Here is a 12410-nt window from a genome sequence, read left to right on the forward strand (position 1 = left end):
ACACACTAGAAATATTCCAGAGACATGTTGGAAACATTCCAGAGACACACTAGAAACATTCCAGAGACATGTTGGAAACATTCCAGAGACATGTTGGAAACTTTCCGAAAACATGTTGGAAACATTCCGGAGACACGCTAGAGACACGCTGGAAACATTCCGGAGATATATTGGAAACGTTCCAGAGACATGTTGGAAACATTCCAGAGAAATACTAGAAACATTCCAGAGACATGTTGGAAACATTCCAGAGACATGTTGGAAACTTTCCGAAAACATGTTGGAAACATTCCAGAGACACACTGGAAACATTCCAGAGACATGTTTGAAACATTCCAGAGACATGTTGGAAACATTCCAGAGACACACTGGAAACATTCCAGAGACATGTTGGAAACATTCCAGAGACATGTTGGAAACATTCCAGAGACACACTGGAAACATTCCAGAGACATGTTTGAAATATTCCAGAGACATGTTGGAAACATTCCAGAGACACACTGGAAACATTCCAGAGACATGTTGGAAACATTCCAGAGACACACTAGAAACATTCCAGAGACATGTTGGAAACATTCCAGAAACATGTTGGAAACATTCCAGAAACATGTTGGAAACATTCTAGAGACATGTTGGAAACATTCCGGAGACATGTTGGAAACTTTACGGAAACATGTTGGAAACATTCTAGAGACATGTTGGAAACATTCCGGAGACATGTTGGAAACATTCCGGAGACACGCTACAGACACGTTGGAAACATTCCGGAGACACGCTACAGACACGTTGGAAACATTCCGGAGATATGTTGGAAAAATTCCAGAGACATGTTGGAAACATTCCGGAGACATGTTGGAAACATTCCGGAGACATGTTGGAAACTTTACGGAAACATGTTGAAAACATTCCAGACACATGTTGGAAACATTCCAGAGACACGTTGGAAACATTCCAGAGACATGTTGGAAACATTCCGGAGACATGTTGGAAACATTCCGGAGACATGTTGGAAACTTTACGGAAACATGTTGAAAACATTCCGGAGACATGTTGGAAACATTCCAGAGACATGTTGGAAACATTCCGGAGACATGTTGGAAACATTCCGGAGACACGCTACAGACACGCTGGAAGCATTCCGGAGATATGTTGGAAACATTGCAGAGACACGTTGGAAACATTCCAAAGACATGTTGGAAACATTCCAGAGACATGTTTGAAACATTCCAGAGACACGTTGGAAACATTCCAGAGACACACTTGAAACATTCCAAAGACATGTTGGAAACATTCCAGAGACACGTTGGAAACATTCCAGAGACACACTGGAAACATTCCAGAGACATGTTGGAAACATTCTAGAGACATGTTGGAAACATTCCGGAGACATGTTGGAAACTTTACGGAAACATGTTGAAAACATTCCGGAGACATGTTGGAAACATTCCAGAGACATGTTGGAAACATTCCGGAGACATGTTGGAATCATTCCGGAGACACGCTATAGACACGCTGGAAACATTCCGGACATATGTTGGAAACATTCCAGAGACACGTTGGAAACATTCCAAAGACATGTTGGAAACATTCCAGAGACATGTTGGAAACATTCCAGAGACACGTTGGAAACATTCCAGAGACACACTGGAAACATTCCAGAGACATGTTGGAAACATTCTAGAGACATGTTGGAAACATTCCAGAGACATGTTGGAAACATTCCGGAGACACGCTACAGACACGCTTGAAACATTCCGGAGATATGTTGGAAAAATTCCAGAGACATGTTGGAAACATTCCGGAGACATGTTGGAAACATTCCGGAGACACGCTAGAGACACGCTGGAAACATTCCAGAGATATATTGGAAACATTCCAGAGACATGTTGGAAACATTCCAGAGAAATACTAGAAACATTCCAGAGACATGTTGGAAACATTCCAGAGACATGTTGGAAACATTCCAGAGAAACGCTAGAGACACGCTGGAAACATTCCAGAGATATGTTGGAAACATTCCAGAGACATGTTTGAAACATTCCAGAGACATGTTTGAAACATTCCAGAGACATGTTGGAAACATTCCAGAGACACACTGGAAACATTCCAGAGACATGTTGGAAACATTCCAGAGACACACTGGAAACATTCCAGAGACATGTTTGAAATATTCCAGAGACATGTTGGAAACATTCCAGAGACATGTTGTAAACTTTCCGAAAACATGTTGGAAACATTCCGGAGACACGCTAGAGACACGCTGGAAATATTCCAGAGATATATTGGAAACATTCCAGAGACATGTTGGAAACATTCCAGAGAAATTCTAGAAACATTCCAGAGACATGTTGGAAACATTCCAGAGACATGTTGGAAACTTTCCGAAAACATGTTGGAAACATTCCGGAGACATGTTGGAAACTTTCCGGAGACATGTTGGAAACATTCCGGAGACATGCTGGAAACTTTCCGGAGACATGTTGGAAACATTCTAGAGACACCCTGGAAACATTCCAGAGACATGTTGGAATCATTCCGGAGACACGCTACAGACACGCTGGAAACATTCCGGACATATGTTGGAAACATTCCAGAAACATGTTGGAAACATTCTAGAGACATGTTGGAAACATTCCGGAGACATGTTGGAAACATTCCGGAGACACGCTACAGACACGTTGGAAACATTCCGGAGATATGTTGGAAAAATTCCAGAGACATGTTGGAAACACTCCAGACACACACTGGAAACATTCCAGAGACATGTTGGAAACATTCCGGAGACATGTTGGAAACTTTACGGAAACATGTTGAAAACATTCCGGAGACATGTTGGAAACATTCCAGAGACATGTTGGAAACATTCCGGAGATATGTTGGAAACATTCCAGAAACATGTTGGAAACATTCTAGAGACATGTTGGAAACATTCCGGAGACATGTTGGAAAAATTCCAGAGACATGTTGGAAACACTCCAGACACACACTGGAAACATTCCAGAGACATGTTGGAAACATTCCAGAGACATGTTGGAAACATTCCGGAGACATGTTGGAATCATTCCGGAGACACGCTACAGACACGCTGGAAACATTCCGGAGATATGTTGGAAACATTCCAGAGACACGTTGGAAACATTCCAAAGACATGTTGGAAACATTCCAGAGACATGTTTGAAACATTCCAGAGACACGTTGGAAACATTCCAGAGACACACTTGAAACATTCCAAAGACATGTTGGAAACATTCCAGAGACACGTTGGAAACATTCCAGAGACACACTGGAAACATTCCAGAGACATGTTGGAAACATTCTAGAGACATGTTGGAAACATTCCAGAGACATGTTGGAAACATTCCGCAGACACGCTACAGACACGCTTGAAACATTCCGGAGATATGTTGGAAAAATTCCAGAGACATGTTGGAAACATTCCGGAGACATGTTGGAAACATTCCGGAGACACGCTAGAGACACGCTGGAAACATTCCAGAGATATATTGGAAACATTCCAGAGACATGTTGGAAACATTCCAGAGAAATACTAGAAACATTCCAGAGACATGTTGGAAACATTCCAGAGACATGTTGGAAACTTCCCGATAACATGTTGGAAACATTCCGGAGACATGTTGGAAACTTTCCGGAGACATGTTGGAAACATTCTGGAGACATGCTGGAAACTTTCCGGAGACATGTTGGAAACATTCCAGAGACACCCTGGAAACATTCCGGAGACGTGTTGGAAACATTCCCGAGACATGTTGGAAACTTTCCGGAGACATGTTGGAAACATTCCAGAGACACACTGGAAACATTCCAGAGACATGCTGGAAACTTTCCGGAGACATGTTGGAAACATTCCAGAGACACACTGGAAACATTCCAGAGACACACTGGAAACATTCCTGAGACATGCTGGAAACATTCCGGAGACATGTGGGAAACATTCCAGAGACACCCTGGAAACATTCCAGAGACGTGTTGGAAACATTCCAGAGACATGTTGGAAACATTCCAGAGACACACTGGAAACATTCCTGAGACATGCTGGAAACATTCCGGAGACATGTTGGAAGCTTTCCAGAGACACCCTGGAAACATTCCGGAGACGTGTTGGAAACATTCCCGAGACATGTTGGAAACTTTCCGGAGACATGTTGGAAACATTCCAGAGACACACTGGAAACGTTCCTGAGACATGCTGGAAACTTTCCGGAGACATGTTGGAAACTTTCCGGAGACATGTTGGAAACTTTCCGGAGACATGTTGGAAACATTCCAGAGACACACTGGAAACATTCCAGAGACACACTGGAAACATTCCTGAGACATGCTGGAAACATTCCGGAGACATGTTGGAAACATTCCAGAGACACACTGGAAACATTCCAGAGACACACTGGAAACATTCCTGAGACATGCTGGAAACATTCCGGAGACATGTTGGAAACATTCCAGAGACACCCTGGAAACATTCCGGAGACATGTTGGAAACTTTCCAGAGACACCCTGGAAACATTCCAGAGACGTGTTGGAAACATTCCGGAGACGTGTTGGAAACATTCCAGAGACACCCTGGAAACATTCCAGAGACACCCTGGAAACTTTCCGTCTCCTGTTTTCAGGCACATTTTGTGCATACGCAGCGGTTATAAATGAGACCCTAACCCTAACCCCCCTGCATGGCTTTAACATCTGCTCAAAGTGAGATTTCAGCTGGCACAGTTTCAATTGGACACAAAGCCATTTAGAAATGATCTGAACCACCAGCTGCAATGTGGGAACACAGCAGGGAGCAGCGTCCAGGTATTGGGCTCACATTCACCTCCAGAAATCCAAACCTCACCTCTGTTGGTGTTCTCAATGAAACCATATTTCGGTGGACTGACGAGCCAAATCAGCAGATCCCTTTGGGGTGTGTCCTCATCTGACACCATGATGTGATTGGTTGAGAGCTGCACACGACCGCCTTCCTGGACCTAAACATGCAAACAGTAAAAAAATTAATTTAATCTTTTTGTCATCAGAAATAAAAGTTTTGAAAATATTTTGCTCAAGTGAAATTTAAAGATGCCTTCAGGAATTTTATCCGTGTTTAGTTGATGCCACAATGACATGTTCTGCTTTTTAGCTGTCAGTGGAGCGAGCGCAGTGATGGAGAAAAACAAAGATGCCAGCAGACGTTCACTATCTGCGGAAACACTTAATGATATATTTGATCTGCGAGTTAGAAAGCAACGTCCCCGATGCCTCCGTGAATGTCTGAGGTAACGTTTGTGTTATTCAGTTTTAAAGAAATATGCAACAAACTTTCCTCTCCTGACATTTTTATGGGTCTCATGTTAGAACATGATGGTAATTCTATGATGGACACCTCTTCCGTCAGAAAGGTTCTACATTATGCAGCTGCTGTAAAAAACGCAAGACAATTCCAGGATGTCAGGTTTAGTGGGGAAGAGGGGCAAATTACTGGTTTATTCATAAAGTCTCTGTGCAGCTGTAGACTGATGAATGTACAATGAGTAGACATACAGCATCTATATATATGTAGGCTATACATACTACTACAGTGTGTACACATATGGATGAACCTAAAATAAAATGTGAAAGAACGAACTGAGGAAGTTCTGTCCACAACATCCTGGCTGTAACAAAGTAATCAGAATATTTTCTACTTATATTTTCCTACTTCTGTACGTCCCTCCATGTTGTAACTGTTCTGCAAGGTTTTTCTATCCTCCTGATTGGTCAAAGGCTGCAAACGCCACCCCGACAATGAGCACATACTCTGATCTTGATGGGAAACTGGCAGAATTACTTGAATTACTGAAAGGTTAAACATGTGGATCACATGGAACTGAAAACTTTTTAACATATAAATGACATGTTTTCCACATTTATGACGTGAACCACAAGTTTCTCCTGCATTCCACACATAGTTTTCATAAAAATGATATCCACCACAACGGGAGATTCTCAACCTGATGTGGTGGAACGGGAGATTCTCCTGGTGATGTGGTGGAACGGGAGATTCTCATCATGATGAGGTGGAACGGGAGATTCTCATCATGATGAGGTGGAACCGGAGATTCTCATCATGATGAGGTGGAACGCGAGATTCTCATGGTGATGAGGTGGAACGGGAGATTCTCATCATGATGAGGTGGAACCGGAGATTCTCATCATGATGAGGTGGAACCGGAGATTCTCATCATGATGAGGTGGAACCGGAGATTCTCATCATGATGAGGTGGAACGCGAGATTCTCATGGTGATGAGGTGGAACGCGAGATTCTCATCATGATGAGGTGGAACCGGAGATTCTCATCATGATGAGGTGGAACCGGAGATTCTCATCATGATGAGGTGGAACGCGAGATTCTCATGGTGATGAGGTGGAACGGGAGATTCTCATCATGATGAGGTGGAACCGGAGATTCTCATCATGATGAGGTGGAACCGGAGATTCTCATCATGATGAGGTGGAACCGGAGATTCTCATCATGATGAGGTGGAACCGGAGATTCTCATCATGATGAGGTGGAACCGGAGATTCTCATCATGATGAGGTGGAACGCGAGATTCTCATGGTGATGAGGTGGAACCGGAGATTCTCATCATGATGAGGTGGAACCGGAGATTCTCATCATGATGAGGTGGAACCGGAGATTCTCATCATGATGAGGTGGAACCGGAGATTCTCATCATGATGAGGTGGAACGCGAGATTCTCATGGTGATGAGGTGGAACGCGAGATTCTCATGGTGATGAGGTGGAACCGGAGATTCTCATCATGATGAGGTGGAACCGGAGATTCTCATCATGATGAGGTGGAACGCGAGATTCTCATGGTGATGAGGTGGAACGCGAGATTCTCATGGTGATGAGGTGGAACGGGAGATTCTCATGGTGATGAGGTGGAACGGGAGATTTTCATGGTGATGAGGTGGAACGGGAGATTCTCATCATGATGAGGTGGAACGGGAGATTTTCATGGTGATGAGGTGGAACGGGAGATTTTCATGGTGATGAGGTGGAACGGGAGATTTTCATGGTGATGAGGTGGAACGGGAGATTTACCTCTAGAGACACCGGGGACCATAGTCAAATGCATTCCTGGGGCCAGAGCGGGCGACGTTGAATCGTATTTGAAACTGCTGGCTAAGGCTAAACGTAAATACTGTAAGATTGTAATTCACGTCGGCGGTAACGACACCCGGTTACGCCAATCGGAGGTCACTAAAATGAATGTTGCTTCGGTGTGTAACTTTGCCAAGAGCATGTCGGACTCCGTAGTTTTCTCTGGTCCCTTGCCAAATTTAATCAGCGATGACATGTTTAGCCGCATGTCATCCTTCAACCGCTGGTTGTCTAGGTGGTGTCCCGATAACAACGTGGGTTTTATAGATAATTGGAGCGCTTTTTGGGGAAAGCCTGGTCTTATTAGGAGAGATGGCATCCATCCCACGTTGGATGGAGCCGCTCTCTTATCTAGCAATATGGACTCTTTTATTAGTCAGCTAAATTGACAACTCAGGGTTGGGACCAGGAGGCAGAATTGTAGTCCTACACACTTTTCTGCAGCTTCCCACCTGCCGCCGCCCACCCAAAACCCCATTCCACATAAAAATAAAAACAATGGATCTAATAAAATCTGAAAATAAGACAATAAAGTGTGGCCTACTGAATATTAGATCCCTCCCAAATAAGTCTTTATTAGTCAATGACTCGATAGGTGATCACCACATTGATTTATTCTGTCTTACGGAAACCTGGTTACAGCAAGAGGATTATGTTAGTATTAATGAAGCTACGCCAGCTAACTATTTAAACTTTCACATTCCTAGAACTACAGGCAGAGGAGGAGGTGTTGCAGCTATTTTTCAGTCAGAATTATTAATTAATCCTAAGCACAAAACTAACTATAAATCCTTTGAATTCCTGACATTAAATTTATCTCATCCAAAATAGAATTGAGAGAAACCGCTCCTTTTAGCATTAGTGTATCGCCCACCTGGACCTTACTCCGAGTTTCTGACCGAATTCTCTGATCTCTTGTCTGAGTTAGTGCTGACTACTGATAAGGTCATTGTACTAGGTGATTTCAATATTCATGTTGACGTTGAAAATGATAGTTTAAACATTTCCTTTAGCTCTATTCTAAACTCAATTGGGTTTTCACAAAATGTCCATGGAGCCACTCACTCTCATGGTCACACTCTTGATCTGGTTCTAACATCTGGTATTGAGACTGATAAGCTCAAAGTTTTGCCTCAAAACCCTGTCTTGTCCGATCACTTCTTATTAACCTTTGAATTCACTTTATTTGATTACTCACTGACCAAAAATAAATTCTACTATAGTAGATGTTTATCAGACAATAATATTACAAAATTTAAACAATCAATTGAATCAATTTTTTCCCCTCTACCATGTGTTAGCATGACTGAGAGTCCCCCTTTAAGCCTTACTCCTGCTCAGATTGATCAACATGCTGATACTATAACAGCTTCAATGCGTACAACCTTGGATAATGTTGCTCCCCTAAAGAAGAAGAAATTAGGTAAGATTATGAAGGCTCCCTGGTTTAATTCCCAGCTTCGAGCTCTAAAACAGGCATCAAGGCGTTTGGAAAACAGATGGCGTTCATCAGGACTAGAGGAGTCTCACTTAACCTGGAAAGAAAGTTTAATCGTATACAGAAAAGCCTTACGTACGGCAAGAACAGCTTATTATTCATCATTGATAGAGGAAAACAAAAACAACCCTCGGTTTCTTTTCAGCACTGTAGCCAGGCTTACTAGGAGCCGGAGCGCTGTGGAGCCATGTATTCCTTTCTCACTTAGCTGTGATGATTTCATGTATTTTTTCAGGAATAAAATTGACACTATTAGAGATCAAATCCACAATACTCTTCCTTCTACCTATAATGCTGAGCCTGTTGTGGTCTCCGAAGCATCCTTAGAACCAGGATCTGACTTGTGTCTAAATAGTTTCTGTCCTGTCCAACCCTCTGAATGAACTAAAATAATAGCTTCATCTAAACCATCCACCTGTATCTTAGACCCTCTCCCAACGAGCCTCTTTAAGGACATTTTCCCTTTAATTAATACATCACTACTAAATCTTATCAATATGTCTTTAGTGACAGGATATGTACCACTATCATTTAAAACTGCTGTAATCAAGCCTTTACTTAAAAAGCAATCTCTGGATCCAGAGGTGATAGCAAATTATAGACCTATATCTAACCTCCCGTTTATGTCCAAAATTCTGGAGAAAATAGTTTCCGCTCAGCTACATGCCCACTTGAGCAGAAATAATTTATGCGAGGAGTTTCAGTCAGGATTTAGAGCTCATCATAGCACTGAGACGGTATTGGTGAAAGTTACTAATGACCTTCTTATGGCCTCAGACAAAGGACTTCTGTCCGTACTTATCTTGCTTGATCTTAGTGCTGCATTTGATACAGTCGATCATAACATTCTGTTACAAAGACTAGAACAGGTGGTTGGAATTACAGGTACAGCGTTAAGCTGGTTTAAATCATATTTATCTGATAGACTTCAGTTTGTTCATGTAAATGACAAGTCCTCCTCCCAAACTACAGTAAGTCATGGAGTTCCTCAAGGTTCTGTACTTGGACCAATACTCTTCACGCTATATATGCTCCCTTTAGGCAAAATTATTAGACAACATGGAATAAACTTTCATTGTTATGCAGATGATACTCAAATATACTTATCCTTTAAACCAGATGAAACAAATCAGCCCAATAGGCTACAAAATTGTCTCATAGACAAAAAGACTTGGATGTCTAGAAATTTTCTCCTCTTAAACTCAGATAAGACTGAAGTAATTCTCTTTGGATCTGAAAAACTCAGAGCTAAATTTTCCGGTTTTGTAATGAACCTGGATGGCATTACTTTAGCTTCCAGTGTTACAGTGAGAAACCTTGGAGTAATATTTGACCCTGACCTGTCCTTTGGCCCACATATTAAGCAGGTTACTAAAACAGCCTTCTTTCATTTACGTAATAAAGCCAAAATTAGGGACATTCTGTCTCAGAGTGATGCAGAAAAACTGCTTCACGCTTTTGTTACTTCGAGACTAGATTACTGTAACTCTCTATTACTGGGCTGTCCTAAATATGCCCTGAAAAGCCTTCAGCTGATCCAGAATTCTGCAGCCAGAGTCCTGACCAGAACCAGCAGGAGAGATCATATTTCTCCAGTTTTAGCCTCTCTTCATTGGCTGCCTGTTGAATCTAGAATAGAATTTAAAATCCTTCTCCTTACATATAAAGCCCTCCACAACCAGGCACCACTATATATCAAAGACCTCATAGTTCCTTATATACCAAGCAGAGTACCCCCCTCCCCCCATAACAGTGTTGCATCATTAACATGTATGTCTCCTGTCTCAGCAGGTCTCCCTGGCCGGGAGTAGCAGTTCCTGTTGTCTGTTGTCTTTCTGTCCTCTTCCCCCCACACAGCAGAGGCAGATGGCTGCCTGTCCTGAGCCGGGTTCTGCCGGAGGTTTCCTTCCTGTTAAAAGGGAGTTTTTTCCTTCCCACTGTCGCCAGTGTGCTTGCTCAGGATGGGAGATTGAGTTGGACTCAACTCAATCTGTTGGTTTCCTTATATAGGCTGTTATGAATTGGCCTTCATTATGTTTTCCCCTCTGTCTGTAAAGCGTCTTGAGATGGCATTGCCGTGATTTGACGCTATATAAATAAAGTTGAATTGAATTGAATTGGAACAGGAGATTCTCATGGTGATGAGGTGGAACGGGAGATTCTCATGGTGATGAGGTGGAACAGGAGATTCTCATCATGATGAGGTGGAACGGGAGATTCTCATGGTGATGAGGTGGAACGGGAGATTCTCATGTGGATGTGGTGGAACGGGAGATTCTCATCATGATGAGGTGGAACAGGAGATTCTCATCATGATGAGGTGGAACGGGAGATTCTCATCATGATGAGGTGGAACGGGAGATTCTCATGGTGATGTGGTGGAACGGGAGATTCTCATGTGGATGTGGTGGAACGGGAGATTCTCATCATGATGAGGTGGAACGGGAGATTCTCATGGTGATGAGGTGGAACGGGAGATTCTCATCATGATGAGGTGGAACAGGAGATTCTCATCATGATGAGGTGGAACGGGAGATTCTCATGGTGATGAGGTGGAACGGGAGATTCTCATGGTGATGAGGTGGAACGGGAGATTCTCATGGTGATGAGGTGGAACGGGAGATTCTCATGGTGATGAGGTGGAACGGGAGATTCTCATGGTGATGTGGTGGAACGGGAGTTTCTCATGGTGATGAGGTGGAACGGGAGATTCTCATCATGATGAGGTGGAACGGGAGATTCTCATGGTGATGAGGTGGAACGGGAGATTCTCATGGTGATGAGGTGGAACGGGAGATTCTCATGGTGATGTGGTGGAACGGGAGATTGTCATGTGGATGTGGTGGAACGGGAGATTCTCATCATGATGAGGTGGAACGGGAGATTCTCATCATGATGAGGTGGAACAGGAGATTCTCATGGTGATGAGGTGGAACGGGAGATTGTCATGTGGATGAGGTGGAACGGGAGATTCTCATGGTGATGTGGTGGAACGGGAGATTGTCATGTGGATGTGGTGGAACGGGAGATTCTCATCATGATGAGGTGGAACAGGAGATTCTCATGGTGATGAGGTGGAACGGGAGATTCTCATGGTGATGAGGTGGAACGGGAGATTCTCATCATGATGAGGTGGAACGGGAGATTCTCATGGTGATGAGGTGGAACGGGAGATTCTCATGGTGATGAGGTGGAACGGGAGATTCTCATCATGATGAGGGGGAACAGGAGATTCTCATGGTGATGAGGTGGAACAGGAGATTCTCATCATGATGAGGTGGAACGGGAGATTCTCATGGTGATGAGGTGGAACGGGAGATTCTCATGGTGATGAGGTGGAACAGGAGATTCTCATCATGATGAGGTGGAACGGGAGATTCTCATGGTGATGAGGTGGAACGGGAGATTCTCATGGTGATGAGGTGAAACGGGAGATTCTCATCGTGATGAGGTGGAACGGGAGATTCTCATGGTGATGAGGTGGAACGGGAGATTCTCATGGTGATGAGGTGAAACGGGAGATTCTCATGGTGATGAGGTGGAACGGGAGATTCTCATGGTGATGAGGTGGAACGGGAGATTCTCATGGTGATGAGGTGGAACGGGAGATTCTCATCATGATGAGGTGGAACGGGAGATTCTCATGTGGATGTGGTGGAACGGGAGATTCTCATGTGGATGTGGTGGAACGGGAGATTTCCGTCAAGATGTGGTGTAATTGGAGAGTCTCATCATGAGTGCGTGTTGGCCCAGTATCAGTGGACCT

The 12410-nt window shown here is 43.5% G+C and overlaps 1 protein-coding gene across 6 annotated transcripts in view; it reads right to left on the reverse strand.

Moving 5' to 3' along the window:
- LOC306764394 (extracellular matrix organizing protein FRAS1-like) overlaps window positions 1-12410 on the reverse strand; it is a 623368-nt gene that overhangs the window by 138930 nt on the left and 472028 nt on the right. For all 6 annotated transcript variants that reach the window (XR_013771547.1, XR_013771548.1, XM_079251555.1 and 3 more), the window contains one exon: window positions 4853-4985. Coding sequence is in view for 4 of the 6 variants with exons in the window: in XM_079251555.1 (XP_079107681.1) it covers window positions 4853-4985 (133 nt within the window). In the remaining 2 variants the exon portion in view is untranslated. The remainder of the gene's footprint in view (window positions 1-4852; window positions 4986-12410) is intronic.

Source organism: Telmatherina bonti, assembly GCF_933228915.1.
Source record: "Telmatherina bonti genome assembly, chromosome: 13".
NCBI classification, from domain to species: domain Eukaryota; kingdom Metazoa; phylum Chordata; class Actinopteri; order Atheriniformes; family Telmatherinidae; genus Telmatherina; species Telmatherina bonti.